Raw genomic sequence first — 26,407 nt, forward strand, 5'->3', positions numbered from 1 at the left:
CCCTGGGTTGGGAAGATCCCCTGGAGATGGGAAAAGCTGCCCACTCCAGTATTCTGGCCTGGAGAAGTCCATGGACTGTATAGTCCATGGGGTCACAAAGTGTCAGACTTGACTGAGCAACTTTCACCCTGCAGTGATAAACGTTCCAGTCTGACTACACTAGACGACAGACCGAGTTAGATACATGCTTGTAGTCACCGTGCGTGTGATGGCCGTGGCTGCAGCATCGTGCTCACGTACCGTGCTGATGACTCCGTGCCAGAGTGGCTGCTGCAACAGTGCCTGGCTCATTTTCATGGTGAATAGAATAAAACTCCTGAAAAGGCAGCACGTGTTCATTTGTGCCAGAAGTACCTTGTTTTTTAAATGGATTTAAATTTAAACTCAGATCATTATAAACAGGCTTGTCTAGAATACTCAAAAGCCACGCAGCTTAGGAAAATTCTTTGTGTGGGATGTTTGCACATGCTCCAAGGCCCTCATCTTCGGCCCTGCCCACGAGTGCCGACAGTCGGCCCCAACCAGAAATGTCCCCGCCACTTACCAAATCACCCAGGGTTGTACCACTGTTTGTGGTGTGTTCCTGGTACACTAGGGAGCCTTCTGTTCACACTGATTTGGGAAATAAAGCAGAAATCAAACCAGTGAGTTGCACATCTACCGTATTTGGCGGAACATCACAAACTTGTTCTCTCACTTGATTCATACGATTGTAGCAATTTTTGTTCCCATTTCCAGTTCATAAGACCTATGATTTCTGCACATACTTGCCAGCATGTGGATTCTTCAGATTTATACCAGTTGTACGGGTGTCAAATAGTATCTCATGGTTTTCATTTACATTAACTTATTATTAATGAGATTAAGTTTTTTGGTATGTTTTTTGAGTGTTTTGAGCTTCCTTTTCTTCTGGTTTCTTTTCTTAAAGCTGTTTATATTCTTTGCCTACATTCCTGTTGGTTGCCTTCCTTTTCATGGATTTGTACTAGTTCTTTATATATTGTGCCTGCTGATCCTTTGTCTTGATTTGACATTGAAATCATCTATTTTATAACTTTTTACTTTGTTTATGGTATTTTTGTTTTGTAGATTTTATAATATAGTAAGACTTTGCAGTCTCATGATGTCATCCTGACTTGTGCTTTCAAGTCCACATGAGATTTATTGTTCTAGATGGTATATGGTATAGATACAGCTGTATTATTTTTTCCATTTCATTAACTTTTTCACTTTCACACATGTTTCTGGGCTCTTCATTCATTTCTGTTGATCTGTTATCAAATAGACCACCACTGGTACATTGTGTATACAGTCTTTTTTTTTAAGTTGTGTTGATTTCTCAAGAATGGAGTTATGAACTGACACTTGCTATTTTTCTTTAATTTGCTCTACAGTTAACAGAAATGGCTCACAGTTTGAAGTGGCCTCTATAGTTTCAGTGGTCATTCAGTTCTTCCTTTGTTTTCTTCCTTAGGTCGTTTCAGTTAGCATCTTTTGTATACTTGTGATGAAGTTGCCATTTCATCCAGAAGCATCTCTGTCTCCTGTTTTTAATTGGAAATATTTTTAGTTTAAAGCTAGAAGAAATCCAGTTACAGTTTCCCAGTTGTATAAAGTCATCTCTCTCTTTTTTTAAAATCCTGAAACAAATTTCTATTATTGTTTAAAATTGTACTAGACGTTTTATTTACCTTACATTCTAAATATCCTACGTTTCCTCCATTTTATTGAAATCTTTGAATTGGAATCACGTCTTTGAGGGAGCATCACTTAAAACCATATGTTACTATACAAAATATAAATTTAGGTCAGTGGGATGGGATTCAAAGCTTATAAATGGATATGATTATAAGCTTGTGCCTTTCAGGAAGTTGTTACAATCTTCATTACAGTTAACTAACTAATGGTATATATAAAAAATTAAATATGCTCTTCATACATACACCAGAAAACCCTAATTAACAAAACTGTTACTAAGACAGCTGCTGATACTACCATGACCATTATAGCCACTACCTCCATTTATGAGTGCTGACTCTGTGCCAGGGACTCTTATTCTTTTAACTTACTTGAGGCTCATGGTAACCCTACGAAAGTATCATGTGCCATAAGTATATATGGAAACTAAAACTAGAGAGGGATCAGGTCACTGGCATAAGGTTAGAGCTTTAATTAAATTCAAGTCCCTCTGATTCCAAATCGAACATAACAAGAATGCGTGTTGCCTAAGGAAACAAACTGATGACAGTTGCAAGATCTCAGAGGAACGGGCGTGACCGGTGCCGATGTCTCTTCATTCCTGCTTTCTGGTCCTCACTGCAGCTGTAGGTAATGACTGGATTCTCACCTGGGCCTCCGCTGTTGCCATTTCCCCCACTCAGCACTCAGAGTTATCTCAGATACTCCTGAGTGTCAGCTTCCCTGGGAAGTCTGTAACTTCTCAGTTTCTCTCCCCACATCAACACACCTTGTATTGTTCCTGTTGCGACACTTACTACATTACATTGTGATTGCTTGTTCATCTGCCTTTGTCCCCCTTCAGATTTTTTCCCCCCTATTTTTTGGCTGCACATGGCATGGAGATCTTAGTTCCCTGACCAGGGATCATGCCCCCTGCAGTGGAAGCTCAGAGTCTTAACCACTGGACCACCTGGGAAGTCCCCCAGGTTTACCTGTTCATTGAAGAAACTTTATGAAGTGCCCAGTTGTGCCCTGCCCTTAAACCTAAGTTATTAGAAAAGTAACTGAATATTGAATCAATTTCAGTTCTTTGAAAGCACAACTTTATAAGCTGTGGAGTTTAGACGCCAAATAGAAAAAGCTCAAAAAGATACTAAAAAGAAAAAATAGAAGCAAAATAAACGGGGAAATTGTAGTCTGAAGGAAAAAATGTGATGGGTTAAAGTGTTTATTACATAAAGAACTAGTAAAAATGGTAGGAAAAAATTATGAACCTCAAGAGTTGAGAAATGCTTTGACTAAGTAATCATCTGCTTAGTTTTCCAAGTTAGAAATCTGGATTGCATCCTCGTTTCTCCTTGTCCCTTCTTTCCAATTCCTAAGTAACCACCAAGACTTGACAGCTTACCCTCGCTTCTCTAGTTCATCTGCGGTCTTCCACATCCACACCCTTCAGAGTCAAGTCAAAACTCAGGTTGATATGCACATCTCTTGACAATCTGTCTCTGCTGTCGTTCAGCCTCCTGTTTCAGTGCCCCCCAACAGTGTTCTATGCACCAGGTATTCTGAAACCACTTTGGGTTCCCATTGCATCCCAGCTCTTTTGCATTAATATATGCTGGGTTCCTTCCCCATAGTCCTTTACGTATATTTCCGTTCTAATGGAAAATGTTGTTTTCAAATATTTTAATTATGTGCATCATCCTTTCTCCCAGGTTAGCATCAGTAGATTCTTTATCATGACATCACATGCCAAGAGACAACCAGAAGACTGTTTTATACTGACTGCCCTTTCATTCACCTTGAGATACACCATTCCGCACCATTCAGGTACTCTGTTGCCTCCAGGTCCAAGATGAAATTTCTTCCCCTGTTGAATCCTAGACCCTTCCAACCATGTTAATTCCCTTGGTGAGGGCCAGCTCTACCAAGTGATACTGTTTCACAGGAATGGTGGTTGGGGGCATAAATGAAAGTGGTCCTGATGCACAAATTGAAACTCCACAGTGGACCCTAATTATAGCTCCCTTAACCTGGTTCAGGACCCTGTCGCCAAGTTTCCACCTGTTCTCAAGTATAGACAAAGACAGCAAGCCTACACAGTGCTTTAAAAAAAAAAAAAAAAAAAGGCTTTGATTCTTAAGGTGTTACATTTTCCATTTATTGTAGTCTCTATGTTGAGAAAAAGGCCCCAGATCCTGATGACTTTCTTAAAAACTGTTATTAGCTGGTTATGAGCTCCATCTGTCCCTAGGAGAAGAAAAAAAAATCCTGACACAATGATGTCATTTTGCGAGAGTTTTCCCTTGGGCCTCCTATAACACCAAGAAGCTAAAGGGCAGTTGATTTAAGAAACGTGTTTAGCATAATGGACAGACTTGATAATCCTCTGAAAACGTTAGCAGTACTGGTCTGTGCTGGAGATGCTAGGCAAGCAGGCTTGGAAAAGGCCCATTTCTCATTTATTCTATCATAGCTGCCTGCCTGCTGCCTCCATGACAAGGGTTATAAAGCACATGGACCCCCTGATAGCCTTTGACTCACAGAGAGTAGAATCCGAGTTTGATGGGAAAGGTGCAGAATAAAGACATGAATGAGAGGCAGAGGATGTGAGCTTCCTTGGTGTTCAAAGACAGAAGGACCATAACAAAGGTTTTCTGGGTTCTCAACAACTACACTGCGAACCTGTACTTTAGAAAAGACATTTTTTGTGTGTGATAGTTGTCTAACCCTCTTGTGTCTTCTAAAGCAGTGTTTATTACTGTCACAGGCCTGAGGCTCTACAGACATCCATGGTACATACCTTGGATTTACTGTGAAGATTTAAAGGAATCCATTAACTTGGGCTTATTAAACAATTTAAGAGGAACAGGCTGGTGGTTTTGGGTGAAGTGATGTTAAAGTTGGCCTGAAATAAAACTTTGGAGATTAGGTGACCATATTCTGTCTAGAGCCCTAACATGTTTTACCACAAAGTTCTTTTTTTTTTTTTTTTTTTTTTCAATTCCAATAATATTTTTATACTGGCAATGAAAGAGCACTTTACACATCTAAACTTTGCTAAAGATAGTAATGCCGTCCTCGGTCCAGACAGCTCACAGTCTCATCCCCACGAAGCGGCGTTAGAACTCAGTAGTGACTTCACCATGTTCCTGCTGCCAGTGTGACCTCATTTTCGACTGATTCAACCTGTGCAGCAGGGGGTCGTTAAAGGAAAACAGTTGTCGACAAAAGGCCCACTGGTCTCTCCAACCCCACACAGTATTTTCAGTCTCACATCATAAAAGCTGTGTCCCTTTATGTTGCTTGTTTATGGAATACTTTTTAAACAATTTGTATACAGATATTAAAGGTTACTTTCCATTTACAGTTATTATAACATATTGACTCTACTCCCCCTGTGGTATACTACATCCTTATGCCTATTGTACATGCAGTAATTCTGTGCCGTGTCCTCCCCCTCCTCTGTATTGCCCCGTCCCTCCCCACTGGGAGCCACTAGTTTGTTCTCCATATCTGGGAGTCTGCTTCTTTGTTTGTTGTACTTTTTAGATTCCAAGAATAAGTGATATCATACAGTATTTGTCTTTCTCTGACTTATTTCAGTTAGCATAATGCCCTCCGAGTGCTTCCATGTTGCTGCAAATGGCAATATTTTCATTCTTTTTATGGCTTAGTAGTATTCCATTATATACATACAGTCTTTATCCATTCATAGCCAAGATATGCTTCCAGATCTTGGCTACTGTAAATAACACATTTACTTTTTATTTTTTTTATATCTTTTTGCGTATCATCATATGCGAATGATATGACCAATAAGGGGTTAATATCGAACATATATAAACAGCTAGTATAACTCAACATAAACATCAACGTGACTAAAAACATGGGCCAAAGAATTAAATAGATATTCCAAAGGGGAAACAGATGGCCGACAGACCCTTGAAAAGATGCTCAGCATCACTAATTATCAGAGAAGCGCAAATCAGAAGCATCATGAGACACCACCTCACACCTGTCAGAATGGCCATCATCAAAAACAACACAGATAACAAATGTTGGTGAGGATGTGGAGGAAAGGGAACCCTTCTACACTATTGGTGTGAATGGGAATTGGTACAGCCACTGGACAGCAGTGTAGTAGTTTCTCAAAAACTAAAAATGGAATCGTTCGTAACAGGAAACAGAGACAGCCTGGAAAAAATTTTGGTCTGACAGTGTTTGCAAAAATGCTGATTTTTGATTAAGAAGCATTTGAAGGGTATGGTATGCAGTCTCTTAAGGGCCGTGTGCCCAGCGGGAGAACTCGGTGTTGACTCGGGCGGCACCCCAGTCTGTGAGCTGGAGTTTATGAGTGCACGCTCAGTCGTGTCTGATTCTTTACGATCCCATGGACGGTAACCCGATTGGTTCCTCTGCCCATAGGCTTTCCCAGGCAGGAGTATTGGATTGGGTTACCACTTCCTCATCCAGGGGATCTTCCCAACCCAGGGATTGAACTGGTGTCTCTTGCATCTCCTGCATTGGCAAGCAGATTGTTTACCGCTGAGCTACCTGGGAGGCCCAAGCTAGAGTTCACTCTCCCAAAATAGCTAATATTCCTTGTTATATAGAGAAGAATTGGGACCAGCAAGGACTTGGATCCTTCATCTACAGTCAGACAAAAGTTACTGGCGTTTGTATGAAAACAAGCTAGAATTCTTGCTGTTTAGTAAATTCTGTTTGCTCCATATTCCTCAGCCTGTTTTGTTTTTTTTTTCCTTTTCTTTAAATCATATGCTTTTTTAGAAATATGCATGAAAAAAACTTTGCATCCTCTTTAATCCTTGAAACAAATTCATGCAGTGCTAATTTTACATATTTTTTTTCTGGCCTATCACTTCTCCTATTTCAAAAATTCTACAATAATTCCCTGAAGGGAACATGTCCTTCAGTCCTGATCTCAGTTGAAAAATGCTTGAGCAGGTGTACTGTATGTGAAGGAATCATTCCTCCTTAACTGATACAGTTGTGATTTAAACAAGTGAAGTGAAAATTCCATGATTTAAATAGGGGAAAAAAAAAAGGGCAGAGAATTATATGAAAATGTTATTGTTGTTCAGTCACTAAGTCATGTCCAACTCTTTGTGACCCCATGAACTACAGCATGTCAGGCATCCCAGAGTTTGCTCAAATTCATGTCCATTGAGTCAGTGATGCTATATGGAGAGTATAACAGTGTAAATTATGTGTGCCAATAGAGGAAGGACTAAAAAGGGAAATATATCAAATGAATATAGTGACAATATTAGAATGGTATTACATGGGGGTATGGTGGTTTGTTTTATTTTTTTCAATTTTTGTTTGTTTATTTATTTGGCTGCACTGGGTCTTAGTTGTGGCATGTACGATCTTTAGTTGCGTCATGCAAATTCTTAGTTGCAGCTTGTGGGATCTAGTTCCCTGACCAGGGATCGAACCCCAACTCCCTGCAATGAGAGCAAAGAGTATTAGGCACTGGACCGCCAGGGAAGTTCCCGGTGTTTTTTTTTTTTTTTGTATCTGAATTTGTATGCAGGTCAGGAAGCAACAGTTAGAACTGGACATGGAATAACTGATTGATTCCAAATAGGAAAAGGAGTTCGTCAAGGCTGTATATTGTCACCCTGTTTATTTAACTTCTATGCAGAGTACATCATGAGAAACGCTGGACTGGAAGAAACACAAACTGGAATCAAGATTGGCGGGAGAAATATCAATAACCTCAGATATGCAGATGACACCACCCTTATGGCAGAAAGTGAAGAGGAACTCAAAAGCCTCTTGATGAAAGTGAAAGTGGAGAGTGAAAAAGTTGGCTTAAAGCTCAACATTCAGAAAACGAAGATCATAGCATCCGGTCCCATCACTTCATGGGAAATAGATGGGGAAACAGTGGAAACAGTGTCAGATTTTATTTTTCTGGGCTCCAAAATCACTGCAGATGGTGACTGCAGCCATGAAATTAAAAGACGCTTACTCCTTGGAAGGAAAGTTATGACCAGCCTAGATAGCATATTCAAAAGCAGAGACATTACTTTGCCAACAAAGGTCCGTCTAGTCAAGGCTATGGTTTTTCCTGTGGTCATGTATGGATGTGAGAGTTGGACTGTGAAGAAGGCTGAGCGCCGAAGAATTGATGCTTTTGAACTGTGGTGTTGGAGAAGACTCTTGAGAGTCCCTTGGACTGCAAGGAGATCCAACCAGTCCATTCTGGAGGAGATCAGCCCTGGGATTTCTTTGGAAGGAATGATGCTAAAGCTGAAACTCCAGTACTTTGGCCACCTCATGTGAAGAGTTGACTCATTGGAAAAGACTCTGATGCTGGGAGGGATTGGGGGCAGGAGGAGAAGGGGACGACAGAGGAGGAGATGGCTGGATGGCATCGCTGACTCGATGGACGTGAGTCTCCGTGAACTCCAGGAGTTGGTGATGGACAGGGAGGCCTGGCATGCTGCGATTCATGGGGTCACAAAGAGTCGGACACAACTGAGCAACTGATCTGATCTGATCTGATCTGACATCATTTTTAAAACAGAAAGCTTGTTTTAAAATGTGTTTTGTATAAATATAAAGTTCTATACTTAATAATTATCTGACAGTGCAACAAGAAATTCTCCAAGTGATTTTTAAATCATTTTATTGTGATTCACCCACATAACTCCAATGACTGTCATTGGAGCATAATCTTTTCCTTAAAATCTTAATCTTGACTAGGAATATTGACTTTTTGTTTTTCTGTTTTTAGGGGAGTTGCAATCATGTTCACAAATCTGGGCATATCTAAGTAACAAGAACAGCAAAAATGTAAACCAGAAGGTTTTAAAGAGACAGTGTTCAGAATATAGTGACCATCTGCAGCCTGCTTCCCTGGTGACACAGAGGAGAGACCAGCATTTATCTTTTCCTTGAAACTATGTGCTATCTGAGCAGGAAGGAAGTGCCTGCTTGCCAGAGGTCAGAGCAGGATGGATGAGGTTTGAGGGGGATTATTTACTGTGAGGTTGTCCTCACCCCCTGTATTCATGGCAGATGTTGTCATTTCTAGTAGACTTGATGGAAACTTGGGCAGACCCAAGTCTGCCATGGTACGTAAGGGACGTTAACAGGAAGCCATGGCCAGGCATAGATGTCTCTGTGTGCTGGGCCAGGACGCACAGCAGTAAGAAGTGTAGACCTTGACCAAGGAAATGAACCGGCGGCACCTTGGAGACATAAGTCTGAAGAGGGTCCCCTGCACAGGAAAGTTCTAGCGGTCATGTCATGAGTTAAAGTCAAAGGACCTAATGAGGTTTAGTGTGAGACAGAAAGGGATTAAAAGGGCCTGACAGATGCCTCTGAAACCCAAAGGGTAGTTGGTAAAAGTGGAAGAAGCACGTTTTCTGTGGACCTTTGAGGAATGGAACTCAGAACAGTGTGTAGAGATGGGGGAGACATGTTCCAGCCCAGTGTGAAGAAGGTGTTCCTATAGCTGGAGTGACCCTGTAGTGTAGTGGGGAGAGTGATGCCTGGAGACTTTCAGGAGGGGCAGCTGGAGGGGGCTTTTCACCCTGTGTGATCAGACTCAGAGAGACCTCTGCCACCTTCTGGGCTTGTGTGTCAGAAAGCTCTGCTTCAGTTCCCTCCTCCACGATGGGTGGTCCATGGTGCGGCACCCAGCACCCTGTACCTTTACATCCATTTGTCAGCTGACAGCAGCAGAGTTGTTTCCTTTCCATGCTTGTCTCTAAGCTGGAAATGGAGAAGCAGAATGCTGCTTGAATATCCCTGCCCCTTTCACCTGTGTCACTTTCTCCTAAAACAGGTGGCCTCTCCTTCCATGCCCTCTTTAACGTTTACCTTATGGACAGGGAGGCCTGGCGTGCTGCGATTCATGGGGTCACAAAGAGTCAGACACGACTAAGCGACTGAACTGAACTGAACTGAAACCAAAAGCATAAAAGTGGCCCTTCTATGTGTTTCTTAAAGTGAAAGTGAAAGTTGTTCAGTCGTGTCTGACTCTTTGCTACCCTATGGATTATACAGTCCATGGAATTCTACAGGCAAGAATACTGGAGTGGGTAGCCTTTCCTTTCTCCAGGGGATTGTCCCAACCCAGGGATCGCACCCAGGTCTCCCGCGTTGCAGGTGGATTCTTTACCAGCTGAGCCAACAAAGGAAGCCCAAGAATACTGGAGTGGGTAGCCTATCCCTTCTCCAGCAGATCTTCTGCGTTGCAGGTGGATTCTCTACCAGCTGAGCTATCAGGGCAGCCCATGTGTTTCTTAATTTGTTCTAAAGTGTTGTCTGCTCTTACTCTGGATGTGAGGTTCAGTATGACCCCTTCATCTCACTTTTGGAGGCATTCGCTCTGTTCCTATCTGTTCAAAGACAAATATGTATCCTTTAGAGCAGGGGTCCCCAACCTTTTTGGCACCAGGGACCAGTGTCATGGAAGACAGTTTTTTCACAGACTGGGGGTGTGGGGATGATTTCAGGATGATTCAAGTACATTATGTTTATTGTGCACTTTATTTCTAGCCTGATGCCACCAGCCGATCTGACAGGAGATCCCAGTATGCAGCCCAGAGCGTGGAAACCCCTGCTCTAGAAGCTTATGCAACTCCCAGCTGGGAGCCTAAAGTGGATCAGGGCAGGAGAGGGATGAAGCGTGGGGTAGCTGATACTCTCGTCTGAAAGTCTCTAAAATTCTGTTTACCCACATGCAAGTCGATTTGGCAAAAGAGATTATTTCAGTAGAGATTCATCTTCATCAAATTAATGTATTTAAAAATTTTAGAGTTCCAATTTAAAAAGTAATTGATGTCTTCAGACATACATATCTGGACAGGATCACTGCTGTGGTCACATTTTAGCCTGATTTCTTACGTGTTTTTTATTTGTGACACATATACTGGGTTGACGTTATTTTTCTAACATAAATTCAGAATTTGTCTTCTTTTGTTGACTCCATGGGTCTTTTCCTCCCTGCAGGAATTGGAGGCCTTCAGGACTTCGTGCTGAAGTCAGCCACACTGTGTACCTCACCATCCTGCCCGCCGTTCATACCTCTCAACTTCGAAGCCACCCCTATTGTGAGGGTTGCTATTGAACCGAAACACCCAAGTAAGATGGCCTTGTTTTTAAAAGCATGTGATGTTCGTTATATTTTTTAAATGCATGTATTTAATGCTTGGTTTCTCCTGGTTTGTTTCAGTAGTAGACTGTGAATTTTCCTAGAGGTATATAACAGGGGTATATAACTTACAGAGCCATAATACCATACAGACCACCACCATTTCCAGGGGAATCTAACCTCTATCTTAGGAACCTGGCATCTTTAGGCACCTTTGCTATCCAGGGAGACTTTATCTTCTTCTTTATGGCAGAAACAGGGTCGTCTCTGCATCCCCCAGAACCCTGGCACAGGGTCGTGTCTCAGCAGGGCTCATGTTTTATGTGACTGGTTCTTTAGAATCTTATGCAAGACTGCTTGATTCAGAATTCACATCTGCTCCCCCGTGGGCGTGCTAGATCATCTGGCATTCCCTTTGTGTTTGGAAAGCACTCCCTGCCCCTTTCTGTCTGGCTGTGTGATACCCACACACACCAGGCCCTATAGGATTAATAACTAATACTTAGTCTTCGGTTCCTACCATGTGTCTGGCCAATCCTCACTGACTCTTGTACTTTACTTCCTGTGACTGTCACTCACCCCCGGTTCCCTGTGACTCTGCTGCCAGCGTTCAGGGGTAGCCAGTGGAGTGTCTTCCAGACTGCTCTAGGGGAACCAGAGAGCAAACGTGTGATTTGCTCACAAACACAGATTTCTGTTGGCGTGTGTAGTAGCTCACTGCCCCTGCATCTGTATATCCCCTCTCTCCTCAGAGCTGGGCCTTCAGAAAGCTTGTCTCTGCCCCAGGTTCTGAGACATATCCTAGCTACTGAGGATCCCGGAGACCCTTAACAGATAAGTATGGTACAGGGAAACCCAAATGAACTTTTTGGCCAGCCCAATCACTTGTGATTGTGGTTTATAATTGTCTTCGTTACCTAGGACTGCCTAACATGTTACTCCAAAATTTGGTGACTTGAGAGAACAGTAACTACTCCTTTATTATTTTTGGCGATTCTTCTGGTCAAGAGTTCTGGAAGGGTTCAGTTAGGGGGCCTTATGCAGTTGTAGTTGTGTGTAACCACAGGCCGCAGCCATCTGAAGGTGTACCTGGACTTGCAAGGTGGTTCACTCACAGGGTCTCACAAGTCGGTGCTCACTGGGGACCTGGGTTCCTCCACAGGGACCTCTCCTCACGGCTGCTTGGTGATCCTGGAGTGCGGTGTGGTGACTGGCTTTCACCAGGAGTCCAGGACACTAAAGCAGAAGCCTTCTGTGACCTGCCTTAGGAGTCACATTCCAGTCTGCAGTATTGTGTTGGTCCGGCGGGCCAGCCCGGTTCCCTGTGGGAGAGGACTGCGCTGGAGGGTGACTAGCAGAAGACGAGGGGGACCTGGGGCCATCTTAGAGTCTGCCTTCCACAATGAGGCTTCATTATTTTTTAAAACCTTACCATAGCACTTTGTAAGATAGCTGCACAGATCTGTTTCTAGGCTCCATTTATTGTAGCCCTTAATATTAGTGACTGTTATTACTGAAAAATGCACCTCACAAAGTTACACACAGTCCAGTGGAAGACATGCGTTATTGGCTTTACTAAGTCATGATATCAATTTTTACAGTGCCACTTACCAGTTACACAGATTTTGATGAAATGAAGATGGTGATTTTTTTTTCTGACCTCAGTTTTTCTCATACTAATTAGAATACTGATTTTATAGTTTTATAGGTACTGTATGGAAAGAGTTCTGTTACATTTCTACATATATATACATTTGTAATATATTTTGGTGATTTACAAGTAATAATGGTAATTTATATCTGCTGAGAGTTTGAAGAAGTGGTATGGATCAGCTTTGGGAGCCTTGATGATAAGTTTGTGACATGTGTCTCATGTTAGCTGTCTGTACAAATAAATTATTAGAAGATAGTTTTCTTCACATTGCTATATTATTTGGAAAAACAGAGTAAACCATTATTGTAAAAGTTCATCACATTATGCTTTTCCCTTCAGAATTTGTCATGAGTTTTCCCATGGATGCTGTCTTTAGATTATGTTAGTCCTTACCTTGTATTTAACCAGTATTTCATTTTGTTAATCTAGGTGAAATGCCTCAACTCGTCAAAGGAATGAAGCTGTTAAACCAAGCTGATCCTTGTGTCCAGATTTTAATTCAGGAAACAGGAGAGCACGTTTTAGTCACAGCAGGGGAAGTCCACCTTCAGCGCTGCCTGGATGACTTAAAAGAAAGGTTAGGTGATGACCGAGATGGAGCCCCCAAATCAATGGGATACTTTAGTGTTTGCTAAACCCCTTGAACTTATACTATTGTTTGTTGTTGGAGAAAAATTAAGTGCCCTCAACTTAAACATGAATTGTTATTGTGTTATTGGACCATAGATTTAATTTTACTAATAGTATTCACTGCTCTACTTGCATGATTTTGCATTTTTAGTGTAAGTCATAAAATATTTTCATAAATACGTATTTAAGCATATACACACACAGCATGTCAGGGCAACAAAACAAAATCATATTTTGTGAACTTAGGCTGTAGTTAGGATAGACTTCCTTATTGATGTCATCTCTGTGGTACAGACCTTCAGTAAATCTTCATATTTTTCTATCCTAGTGATATGTAAGTGTCATAAAATAGTCATAACTATTCCCAAATAACTTTTTGTGAGCTGTGTTTTTCCTCTTTATTCGAAAGGTAATATATGTTTATTATAGCAATTAGGAAAATAACAGAAGAATAAAAAGAATCATTCAGTTACCATGCAGAGATAATTATGACCATTACATTTGGGTTGATAAATCCCTAGTCTGTTCTATGCATACTCAAATATCTACAGATATCTATATATACAGCTCTGATTATTTGGTTCAAATAAACTGCTAACTGCTAACAACTGCTAACTCAGAAGGTAGCATATTATATTGCTGGCATATTTTTTAGGCTTATGATCCACATTATCCTTAAAGTCTGTACCAGTTTACACTGTAACTATCAAAATGTATTTGGAAGTGTTCCTTTTCCCAAACTTTTGGCAGCCCTGTATATCATAATTTTTTATATTTTCATCAGTCTGGAAGACAAATGTTTGTTCATTGTTAATATACACTTTCTGTGCTTAGTAATGATACTGAAACATTTTTTAATGTATTTATTGATCATTTGTTTTTCTTTGATGAATGGCCCTATAGTGGCCTTCTTTCCTTTTGTTTTTCAATTTTCTGGGACTTTAATAACCATCATCATTATAGTTAAATAATAATTATAAGTAATCAACATAATTACCTACTAAATATTACATACCAGTCACTGTTAAAGTCTGCATGGCTCATTTAATTCTTAAAGCAACCTAGTAAAATTGGTGGTGGTGGCACCAGTGGTGGTGGTAGTAGGTGCTGTTGTAGTTGTGCTTTACTACTACTACTAATACAGCAGAGTAAGGAGAGCTGCTCCTGCAGCACCACCTACTTGGGGTTTATATTCTGTATCTCTCTCTTTTTCTTTCTCTGTGTGTGTGTGTGTGTGTGTGAGAGAGATTTTATTTACATACTTAGTTTTGGCTGTGCTGGGTCTTCTTTTCTGTGCTCGGGCTTTCTCTGGTTGTGACAGTGGGGGCTCCTCTCTAGTTACGGCGCTCGGGTTTCTCATTGCCGTGGCTTCTCTTGTTGGAGGAGAGCACAGGCTGTAGGTTGCCTGGGCTCAGTAGTTGTGGCGGACGGGCTTAGTTGCCACAGGGGTTTAGTTCCCCAACCAGGGATCAAACCAGTGTCCCCTGCATTAGCAGGTAGATTCTTAACCACTGAACCACCAGGAAAGTCCCTCAGAGGGTTTATTTTATTTCATTTTTTAAATAATATTAAAATGTTATTTTTTGGAGTTTTTGAACTATTTTCTTTCTTTTTGCTACCAAATTAAAACCCAGTGTTAAGTAACCTTACATTTCTCAGGTCATTAACTTGCCTTTAAAAATAATACTTTTTGGTACTTAGAGTTCTACTTCAAGTCAGCAATTACTTGGTGTTATCTCCTGAGGTAGGAGATAGTTATTTCCCATAGCTTGGCAGATCCACTCTTGTTTCTATTCTGTCTATATGTAACACACAGTGGACAGATGTGTCAAGGATATTCATAGCTTGATGTATGGCAGAAATGAAACCAATATTGTAAAGCAGTTATCCTTCAATTAAAAATAAATAAATTTTTAAAAATATTCATAGCAATAAAAATTTTAATAGGCAAAAGCTGAAAAAAACTCGAAATGGATAAAAAATTATGGAATTTTATATAATAATCTCAAGCTAACTATGCAGACATGGATGAATCTCATAGCATAATGTTGAGCAGAAGAAGACAATTGAAAAAAATAAGTTTGATTCTGTTTACATGAAGTCCAAGAAGCAGGCCAAACGGAACGTATGTAGTATAGGGGTTACATGTTTAGGTGATAAAAAAATAATTTAAATGGATTACAGTGAAAATCAAGATAGTGGTTACATTTGTGGGGTTGGGAGAACACATGAGGGGGCCTTCTGAGGGTTAGTAATGTTTCTAACTTGAGTAGTGGTTTACGTGAGTGTTCACATTGTGACAAGTCATAGATCAGTGGAGTTAGTTTTGCCCTGTGTACTATTCGATATGACTGTTAAAGTTAGCAGTTATACTTAGAATAAGAACGTATAGAAAATTCTAAAGGTTGTTTTTTTTAAGACAGAACCTGCCTTCTAATATATAAGCCCTTTTGACTTTGACACACATGTTCAGGAATGCATTAGTACAGGTGTGGGAGACAAGGGGGCTACCTGTGGTCTTTTGGCCAGCAAAACTGTCAAGAGTTCTCACCATCCACCTCTCAAGGCAGTAATGCTCAGATATGGCAGGAAGCCATGGAAGATTACTAATGTAGTCTGAGCCTCTGGCACTTGTTTTGAAACATTCACATGCTCTGCACTGCCAGGGTTTAAAGAACCTTTAGCTCTGAGACACTTTGTAGGTATGACAACCATACATACACCAACCTTTCCATGATGTGGAGTGATTCTAATTAATCTTACAAGTGATGACTTACAAGTGGGAGAATTCTTGGAAACCTTAGAAATTAGAAGGACTAATGAGACTTTTAGCCCTTTGGACCTTATAATACAAGGGAAATGGGAGAGTGTCATAGATGGACTCACTTTCACAGTTTCAGTAGCTGTGCAATCTGTTTTCTTGAGTGTTCTCAGTATATGAACTTATTTTCTCTAAATAATGATAATTTTAAAAACATTTTCCTATTTCTAAAATTTCTGAGTGCTTTTGTTTTTAAAAAACCAGGAGTAGATATTAAATTTTACTGAATGCCATTTAGCATTTGTAAAGATGGTTGAATAGATTATTAGATACTTTTTTTTTTTTTTTTGAGTGGCGAGTTAAGTTTTATTTGGGACAATAGGAGGACTGCAGCCCGGGAGGCAGCATCTCAGATAGCTCTAAGAGACTTCTCCAAAGCAGCCTTGGGGGAAAGTCAATATATAAGGCTCTGGAGAAGGCGGAGTTCGATACCACAAAGCACTCATTTTACAAAAGGTTTTTTGTTAGTTATGAGGATCTGATGTCATCATGAAGGGATTTAGGGCTTCTGTACATATGAGGAGATGCAAGGATTGAGATCATAAAATCTGTTCCTAAAAACATCCAACTATCTAGAGACCTGTCCTACCAGATTCCCTGGAGCACAGAGTGCCTCCCTCCACCCTGAACTCCCTCAGGGGTTGTTGAAGGTCAACAGCTATAGCAGCAGGGTTCAATCTCCTGTAGAGGCAGATGGCAAATGCCTTTGTTGTTCATTCATTGGCAATGTTCTTGGTAAGTGCCAATTTTTAGTTGCCAGGATGATGCCTGATTTTTTTTTTTAAGTTTATTGGACCATTTTAAAAGTCTTTATTGAATTTGTTACAATGTTGCTTCTATTGTTTACATCTGGCCTTTTGGCCCATGAAGCTTGTGGGATCTTAGCTTCACAACAAGGGATCGAACCTGCACCCCTTCATTGGAAGGTGAAGTCTTAACCACTGAACCACCAGTGAAGTCCTGATGCCTGATTTTTAAAAGTCTAAATTATATCATTTCCGTTTGTTATTGTTCAGTCACTCACTTGTGTCCACCTCTGCGACCCCATGGACTGCAGCACTCCAGGCTTCTCTGTCATTTGCCATCCCCCAAAGCTTGCTCAAATTCATGTTCATTGAGTCAGTGATGCCATCCAACCATCTCGACCTCTGTTGTCCCCTTCTCCTCCTGCCTTCAGTCTTTCCCAGCATCAGGATCTTTTCCAGTGAGTTGGCTCTTTGCATCAGGTGGCCAAAGTATTGGAGCTTCAGCTTCAGTTCCAGTCCTTATGATGAATATTCAAAATTGATTTCCTTTAGGATTGACTGGTTGGATCTCCTTGTAGTCCAAGGGACTCTCCAGAGTCTTCTCCAGCACCACAGTTTAATACCGTTACCCACTTCCTAAATAAAGCTGCAGCTCTATTCCTCTCTCTCGGCTTATGTTACTGTCATTCACAATTTTACTTGCGCTCTGTTTTTATCCCCTCCAAATCAGTCTCAGTCACTATTCAGTTGAGTTCAGTTCAGTTGCTCAGTCATGTCCGACTCTTTGCAACCCCATGAATCGCAGCACGCCAGGCCTCCCTGTCCATCACCAACTCCCGGAGTTCACTCAGACTCACGTCCACTTTTAATGTGATATTTTTGCAGATGTCCTAATACAAATCAATTTGTATAACCTGTAATAAAAACTACTTAGTATTGTAGTGAATTACTTCTTTAGTATGCTGTTTAATTGGATTTTTCGGGATAGCATAATGGCTAAACACATTGATTCTGAGGTCAGACCTAGACTTGAAACCCAGCTTACTTGTTCTGTAACTTTGGAGAAATTATTTGATCTTTCTTACTTGGTTTTCTCCTCTACAAAATGAGTATAGTAATATACCTACTAAGTAACACATGTGAACCATGTACCACAGTGCCTCGTACATAATAAATGATTAGTGGGAAGAACACACACACACACACATATATATACACACATCTTTTTTTTTTTTTTTTTTTAAACTTTACATAATTGTATTAGTTTTGCCAAATATACACACATCTTTTTTCATTGTTATTCTATCTTAAATTTCACATCTCAGGCTAAAGGTTCTTTAAACCCTGGCAGTGCAGAGCATGTGAATATTTCAAAACAAGTGCCAGTTCTTAGGTAAGATTGAACTACAGTTTGTCTGTGTCTGCCACCTTCATCAAGTGTCAGAGTAATAATAAAGTGTCAGGTAGATATCCATCTTGCTGTATATTCTGCAACAATATATATAGCATTGGAATAAACTAATCCTTGAAATTAAACATACTCACTGGCAACAAAATCTTCCTTGAAAGGGAATATTTTTTCAGAACATTTTAATTTTCTTCCACATTTTATGATTCTCTTTGGGTTCTGTATTCTAAAACCACTTGTGATAACATGATTTTTAGAAAGCCATTTATTGAATTTTCAAATGTATCAAAAAGTATAAAATCAGATAAACCAAATACCTGCCCTATACCCGCAAAATGTAGAAAGCAAAAACAAACCTAGAATCAAAAGTAAGCATTTTACAACGTTTTACTTTCAGTATTTAATTTATTGAATCACATTTCCCAGGGAAAAAGCGTTATTCCAGAATCCAGAGATATCTCATAGTATATATGTGTACATATATATGCGCTTATGTATGTACATATATATGTACATTTATACATATATCCATCCACATTGCCAATGGTAGACCAGACCAAAGCCTTAGTATTACCTGGGAATGAGGTAGACAGAAAATAAGAGAAAAAGAAAGATTGCCTGGTTTTATCGTCATCAGACTCAAACCATGCCAGTTTCCAGAATCTGCCCTTGGTGAACTTATAACTCGTCTGAAAGAAAGTGCAGGGTGAAACTAAACTTGATGGCATGTGAGAAAAGCGGCTTTCCGAACCTGATGCCACACTGAGGGTCAAGACTTCTGTGGTCCAATACAGTGGCCAGATACTAAAGTTGAATAAGATTGAAAATTCAGTCCCTCCGTCACACTAGCCGCATTTCAGATATTCAGCAGCCACGTGTGGCTATTTAAATGTAATTAAAATGAAATAAAAATAAAACTTGATTTCCCTAGTTGTACTAGCTGCATTTCAAGGGCTCGGTAATCACAGTACAGGTATGGAACATTCCCATCATTGCAGAAGCTCTTTAGGAGAGGGCCGCTCTAAACAAGCTCCTTGATCTTTTTGGCCTCACCATGAGCCTCATCAAAGCCAAGTACACTGTCAGGATTTGAGAGGATATCCTGATGTTCTGTGAATTTTTTTTTTCCTCTCTGTTATTAAGTTTTCATCATTGAGCTTTCCTTATCCAGATTCTTCAACTGGCAAATATTATTTTAAAGAATTAATATGTCAATCTTATTAAAACATTTATTCTCCACTCAAAACAGTCTTATCTAAATACATGGTTTATTTGTTTTGAGAATGAATGAACAAAGCAGTGAGATTCTGGTATATGCAAGGAACTCCCTGAAGATTTCTTCCCACTAGAGGTAGTCTTTTCAATCTGAAATGAAAGCGGTTTTTGAATTCTGATAGATTGTAAATCACCAGTATTTCCTAGTGAAATAATTTTTATATATCTGCATTTTTGCAGAATATTCATTATGTAATATTGTTCCATGGGAGTTCTGATGCCATTTTGATGATAACCTTGTGTTATTCCTCTCAACTTTGTAGGTTTGCAAAGATTCAAATCAGTGTATCTGAACCTATCATTCCATTCAGAGAAACAATCACAAAACCCCCGAAAGTCGACATGGTCAATGAAGAAATCGGCAAACAACAGAAAGTTGCGGTCATCCACCAAACAAAGGAGGATCAGAGCAAAATCCCTGAAGGAATCCAGGTTGACTCCGATGGGCTCATCACCATGACGACTCCCAACAAACTTGCCACACTCAGCGTCCGAGCCCTGCCGCTCCCAGAGGAGGTCACTCAGATTCTAGAAGAAAGCAGTGACCTGATTCGTTCTATGGAGCAGTTAACGTCCTCTCTAAACGAGGGCAAAAATAATTCTCAGATGATCCATCAGAAGACCCAAGAGAAAATCTGGGAATTCAAAGGAAAGCTCAAGCACCACCTCACCGGGAGGAAGTGGAGGAACACAGTGGACCAAATCTGGTCATTTGGCCCAAGAAAATGTGGGCCCAACATACTAGTAAATAAAAGTGAGGATTTTCAGAATTCAGTGTGGACAGGCCTCGATGGCAAAGCTTCAAAAGAAGCCAGTCGGTACCGAGACCTGGGCAACAGCATTGTGAGCGGCTTCCAGCTAGCCACCCTCTCTGGCCCCATGTGCGAGGAGCCACTCATGGGTGTGTGTTTTGTCCTGGAAAAATGGGACCTGAGCAAGTTTGAAGAACAGACAGCAAGTAATAAACAGAATCAAGAACCGGGTGATCTGGCGAAGGAGGGACAGGGGGAAAGTGACACCCGCTCAGGTGGAGACGAACAGCGGGAGCTGCAAGACGATGGCTCTGAGCCCTTTGAGAAGAGGGCTTCCCAGAGAGGAGAGTCTCCACTCACTGACTGCTACGGGCCCTTCTCAGGACAGCTCATAGCCACCATGAAGGAAGCCTGTCGCTACGCACTGCAAGTGAAGCCACAGCGACTGATGGCAGCGATGTACACATGCGATATCATGGCCACCAGCGATGTTCTCGGTAAGGCGGGAGAGGGAGAGACAGATGCCCTGAGTAGTAGTGACCTCTTGTAGGTTAGAAAACCAAGCGCATTTAATATGTTTTCACAGAAGCTACATTGTTATCTGATTTATCAAGGAACTAAGATCTTAGCCACCTCCCATGGGCCATCCTGCATGCATTAGCGCACAGCCCCAAACTCAGGCTCTTAGTCCCTCGAGGTAGGCCACGATGGGGTGAGGCAAGAAGGACCCTGCAGAGAATATGAGACTCTGCGAGCCAAAGGAAAGGGTAGCTCGCAATTGAGGGGCCCAAGAGGGGCCAACAGCATCCTTGTCACAGCTACTGCGTTCTCAGTTTTATCAAGGTGTGGGGCTCCAGCCACGTAGGATTCCTGCATCTTTTATCAACAGGAGAGCCAAGCCATTGGACTAGGAAATGGCAACCCACTCCAGCTTTCTTACCTGGAAAATTCTGTGTACAGAGGAGCCTGGTGGGCTATAGTCCCTGGGGTCACAAAGAGTCAGACACAGCTGAGTAACTGAGCACATGGCACAAGATCTTAGAATAGGATTTCCCAGGTGGCTCAGTGATAAAGAATCCTCTTGTCAATGCAGGAGATGCAGGTTTGATCCCTGGCTTGGGAAGATGCTCTAGAGAAGGAAACAGCATCCCACTCCAGTAGTCTTCCCTGGAGAATCCCAGGGACAAAGGAGCCTAGCAGGCTACAGTCCGTGGATTCATAAAGAGTCAGACATGCCTAAGCGACTAAACAACAGCAAGATCTTGGAAAGCCAGAGGCCTTAAATGTAAAATAAAAATCTTAGGGGCAAGGAAGTGGAAGTTGAACAACTAAGGATATTTTATTCTGCAAAAGTAGAAAGACTCATTTCTGTAATGAAAGATCTGGTAAGTGAGGTTTAAACTGCTCATATACATTAGCATCCAAACCTGGGCAGTAGTTTTTCACAAGAGAATCGCCATATCAGTCTGGGTAAGCAAAGTTGTGACAACAATCAAAGAGTCAGACAACACTCTTGTGCCCCTAACACAAAGGGCGTCTGTGAATTCTGGGTCTCTTCTGAGGAGTCTTGAGGACTTTATCCACTGCTAACATTATACCAAATGCTGCTCCTGATTTTTCTCTTTGGGAGAAGAATGTTTAAGATCTCTTCAGAAGACGTTGAGCCTAGGACTCAGTAGCTATTTTGACTTTTGAAAGATTTTACTTCACTGAGATGTATTTTTTTCATCTCTGAAAAAGGAAGGTAATACAACTCATTGGAAGTTGTGGAGAGTAACATGAGAACACAGATATGGGCCCCAGAACCAGGCCTGGCACCCAGTAGTTCTCTTACCCCCTGAGATCATGGAGCTGCTTTGCAGTGAGGCGTGCAGATGGAGGATCCTGCACTGGTTGAGCGAGTGGACCAAACTGCTGGATTTTCTCTAGCTTTGAGGTCCTTTGAGTCAGTATGTGCTTACTCTGCATTCCTTTTACTTTGGTTCTTTTGCTAATTAATTGCTAAAAGCATAAATCTAAGTTGTTGGGGGTTTTCTCCCCCCCAAAAGAAATTTAGACTTGCATCACAGTAAAGTTCCTGTGAAAGGAATGAGCACGCATAGCAGCATTTCAAAAACGGTTGAGCTAAACAAAGGCAGAGATTTGGTCACCCTTGGATGGCTTAAAGTCGGTTCGTGCCAGGTGTCAGATCTCAGTATGGCCTGGAACATGCAGTGTTTCTCAGCCTACCTTGAGTATGGCATCCTGTTAATATCTCACGGTACCCATCGTTGAGTTCAGCAAACACTGGTCTAGACCATTCCCAGATTTTCTTCACATTTCCATTGTTATTGTTGTTCAGTAGATAAATCATGTCCAGCTTTTTGCGTCCCCATGGACTGCAGCACACCAGGCTCCTCTGTCCTTCGCTGTCTCCTGGAGTTTGCTTAAACTCCTGAGAATCCCAGGGACGGGGAGCCTGGTGGGCTGCCGTCTGTGGGGTCGCACAGAGTCAGCCACGACTGAAGCGACTTAGCAGCAGCAGAAGCAGCATGTCCATTGAGTCGGTGATGCTGTTTAACCATCTCATCTTCTGCTGCCCTCTTCTTTCACCTTCAGTCTTTCCCAGCATCAGGATCTTTTGCAAGGAGCTGACTCTTGACGTCAGGTGGCTGCAGTTTTGTAGCTTCAACATCTGTCTTTCCAGTTAATGTTCAGGGTTAATTTCCTTTGGGATTGACTGGTTTGATCTCCTTTCTGTCCAAGGGACTCTCAAGAGTCTTCTCCAGCACCACAGTTCAAAAGCATCAATTCTTTCGCACTCAGCCTTCTTTCAGATCCAACTCTCACATCCATACATGACTGCTGGAAAAACCATAGCTTTGACTATATGGACTTTGATTGGCAAAGTGATATCTCTGCTTTTTAATATGCTTTCTAGGTTTGTCATTGCTTTTCTTCCAAGGAGCAAGTGTCTTTTAATTTCATGGCTGCAGTCCTTGTCTGCAGTGGTTTTGGAACCCAAGAAAAGAAAATCTGTCACTATTTCCACTTTCTCCCCTTCTATTTGCCATGAAATGATGGGGCCAGATGCCATGATCCTATTTTGTTTTTTTTTTTAATGTTGAGTTTTAAGCCAGCTGAATCGTCTTAATTTAAAAGGTAAAGGTAGAATTAGAACCAGATAGTCTTGATTCCTTCAGATCCTTGAAGAAGACTTCAGAGGTATCCTCCTCTCTCTCCTACCCTGACAGGTACTCTGTTTGAATACTTCTGTGGATGAGTAGCTCACAGCCAGTTCTGAGATTAAAAAGTTTCTTTCTCATATTGAGCAAAAAGTCTTGTTTCCTGCCACTGTCTCGCCATTCATCCCACCATTGGTCCCTCTCACATGCATAGCACTTCATATGTTTGAGGGGAGCATTTATTTTCTAGTTTTACATCCAGGGGAAAACTCTCCATATCCTTCAGCTGGTTTTCAGGATATGAATTTTTTTTTTAATCCTTTCATCAATCCAGTTGCTGTCCTTTAGACATACTTTATTTGGTCAGCCTCCCTCTTAAATTAAGCAACCTAAGATACTGTCTCACTGGGACCAAACACAGACATGCTGTTACCCTCCACGGGTGGCACAGCGTTCCTTTAACACAGTCTCAGCAGTTGCATCTTGTCATTAACTTGTGAGGAGTTAGGATCAACTTCATTTCTTTTTTTAATAAGTTTTTTTGTTGTTGTTGTTCTTCCTATTTTGTTCCCCCAAAAGCTTCATTTAAATTTCAGTAACTGAAGTGATGTAGTCCCACTGCTGCTGCTGCTGCCGCCAAGTCGCTTCAGTCGTGTCCGACTCTGTGCAATCCCATAGATGGAAGCCAACCAGGCTCCCCCATCCCTGGGATTCTCCAGGCAAGAATACTGGAGTGGGTTGCCATTTCCTTCTCCAATGCATGAAAGTGAAAAGTGAAAGTAAAGTCGCTCAGTTGTGTCTGACTCTTATCGACCCCATGGACTGCAGCCTACCAGGCTCCGCCGTCCATGGGATTTTCCAGGCAAGAGTACTGGAGTGGGGTGCCATTGCCTTTTTCGGTAGTCCCACTAGAACCCTTGTATTTACATATGAGTAAACTGGGTCTATATAATTTTTTTTTCTTAGATTTTGTGTGTGTGTGTGTGTGTAAAATAGTAATGAACATTACAACAATAATGAAGGAAGCTTGGCAGTTTTAAGGCCAAGAAAATTCTCAACACCATAATCTCAACACATTGATTCGTTTTTTTTTTTAAGTGTCCTGGTGAGAAAGGACGGTCACTAGGCATTGAATCAGGGACTTCCCTGGCACTCCAGTGATTAGGACTCCACACTGCACTGCAGGGGGTGCAGGTTCAATCCCTGGTCAGGCAGCTAAGATCCTGCATGCCCCATGATGCAAAAAAAGAAGAGTAGTGCATCAGATGTTTTGATGAAGTTGAGGTCCTTTCTGTATATAGCATTCCCCTCATTACCAGCTTACTAGCCATGTTAGAAGAAGAAATAAGCTTAGATTGATAACAACTTTGTGTTAGAAAGTCCACGTCTTCATTTAACTCATGCTTGTATAAATATATACAAATCTTTATAATGTTTTCTTAAAATTTTGTAAGAAATTAGCATATGATTTTCTAGTCTGTAGTTTATGGAATCCAATGCCTTTATCCTTAAAAACTTGTTACTTAGTGTGTAGTTTGGCAGCTACCCTGCTATGCATAAGTTCTGAAAAGGGCAGATTTCTTTAAGACCACAGGATACATTTCTGGTCTTGGAGACTTGAACTTGTTTGAGAAGGTTCAAAAAGGTTTAAGAAGTTGCTTGTCAACTTCTCAGCTGTCTTGAGCTTCAGCATTTCCTCTATGAGGCTTGTTCTACTTGTTCTGGTTTCTTCTCCAGTCTCTTTGTTGGGGAAAATGGAGTTAACGTAGGTACGGAGAACCAGCCTCTGCTATCCCACTGTCCTCTGGTAACATTACACTAGCCTCTCCACATTGTAAGTGTGTCTCAGCCTTGTTTTGAAAGTCATGGAAAAGACCCTTTTGTTGCTTATAACTGTAATTTTGGTCAGCTCACCTTATTCTAGTTTTCACCATCTGGGACATACTGTGCCCCTCTCCCCAATTCTTAGTTGCTGTCTTCCTCTTCTTCTCCCATCTCCTGTGTCTGTCCTCTTAAAACAGGAGTCAGAGGCCCAGCAGGTACCTCCTGTGACCTGACAGCTTTATTTTGGGTGGGGAGGATTTTTCCTCCTTTTTTTCTCATTGGGATCATTCATGATTGATATTTTCATACACCCATTACTCCCAAAAAGGAGTTTCATCTTAGGGTTTGTTATCCTGAAAACTGTTTTGTCCTTTTTTTTCTTTTCCTTTGTGTGTTTGAAATGATCTTTCCTGAAGTCCAGCGTCCACGTAGGTCTGTGCCTGCCTGTCTCTCCGCTGCACTCCCACGGTAACGGGAAAACATGTCTCCTCCCCAGATTGCCATCTCTCCTTGCATTATCCATTTGGAGCAGCATTTGACCTTTCTGAGAAGACAGCTTTTTCAGCACAGCAAATGAAGCCAGGCTCAGCTGTTGGCATTTACCAGAAGTCCCCAGCTAACTGTTGAGTCCCTTTGTGGAGTTGGTGCTCTCTGCCCATGTGTTCATTTGTGTCAGGAGATCACCACCAGGCCCTTGCATGTGCCCCACAGTGCTTGGAGCATCTCTTGTCATCCTGCTCTTTGATCTTCACCTGGCACTTTCCACTTGGCCAACAGAGTCAGTTCTGACATTTTCTAGGAAGAGATGCTTATCTCAGCCCTCAGGGTTCTTTGCCGTCTTCTCCCTTAAAAGCAGAACACGTCTTTGCCTTGCCTTATCCAGGTACAAATCTCAACTGTGACCATGGAGAAGGGTTAGTACAGTTGACCCTTGAACAGCACGGGGGTTATGGGCACTGACTGACCATGCAGCGGAACATCCGTATGTTACTTTAGAGTTGGCCTTCCCTATGTGTGGATTCAGATGCGGGTTGTATAGTACTGTAGGATGTGCTTGGGCTTCCCAGGTGGCTCAGTGGTAAAGAATCTCCTGCCAAAGCAGGAGACGTAAGAGACACGGGTTCCATCCCTGGATTGGGAAGATCCTGGAAAAGGAAATGGCACCCACTCCAGTGTTCTTGCCTGGAGAATCCCATGGACAGAGGAGCCTGGCGGGCTACAGCCCATGGGGTCATAAAGAGTCAGACACAACTGAGCGGCTAAACAGCAACAGCGTAGTATGTACTTAGAAAAACCCGTGTATAAGTGGATGTATAA

At 41.6% G+C, this 26,407-nt stretch overlaps 1 protein-coding gene across 4 annotated transcripts in view; it reads left to right on the forward strand.

The window, feature by feature from the left end:
• EFL1 (elongation factor like GTPase 1) overlaps positions 1 to 26,407 on the forward strand; it is a 113,343-nt gene that overhangs the window by 73,752 nt on the left and 13,184 nt on the right. For all 4 annotated transcript variants that reach the window (XM_025271517.3, XM_025271520.3, XM_025271518.3 and 1 more), the window contains 3 exons: positions 10,675 to 10,806; positions 12,900 to 13,047; positions 19,614 to 20,599. In XM_025271517.3, the coding sequence (XP_025127302.3) occupies positions 10,675 to 10,806; positions 12,900 to 13,047; positions 19,614 to 20,599 (1,266 nt within the window). The remainder of the gene's footprint in view (positions 1 to 10,674; positions 10,807 to 12,899; positions 13,048 to 19,613; positions 20,600 to 26,407) is intronic.

This window comes from Bubalus bubalis, chromosome 20, assembly GCF_019923935.1.
Source record: "Bubalus bubalis isolate 160015118507 breed Murrah chromosome 20, NDDB_SH_1, whole genome shotgun sequence".
Taxonomy (NCBI): Eukaryota; Metazoa; Chordata; class Mammalia; order Artiodactyla; family Bovidae; genus Bubalus; species Bubalus bubalis.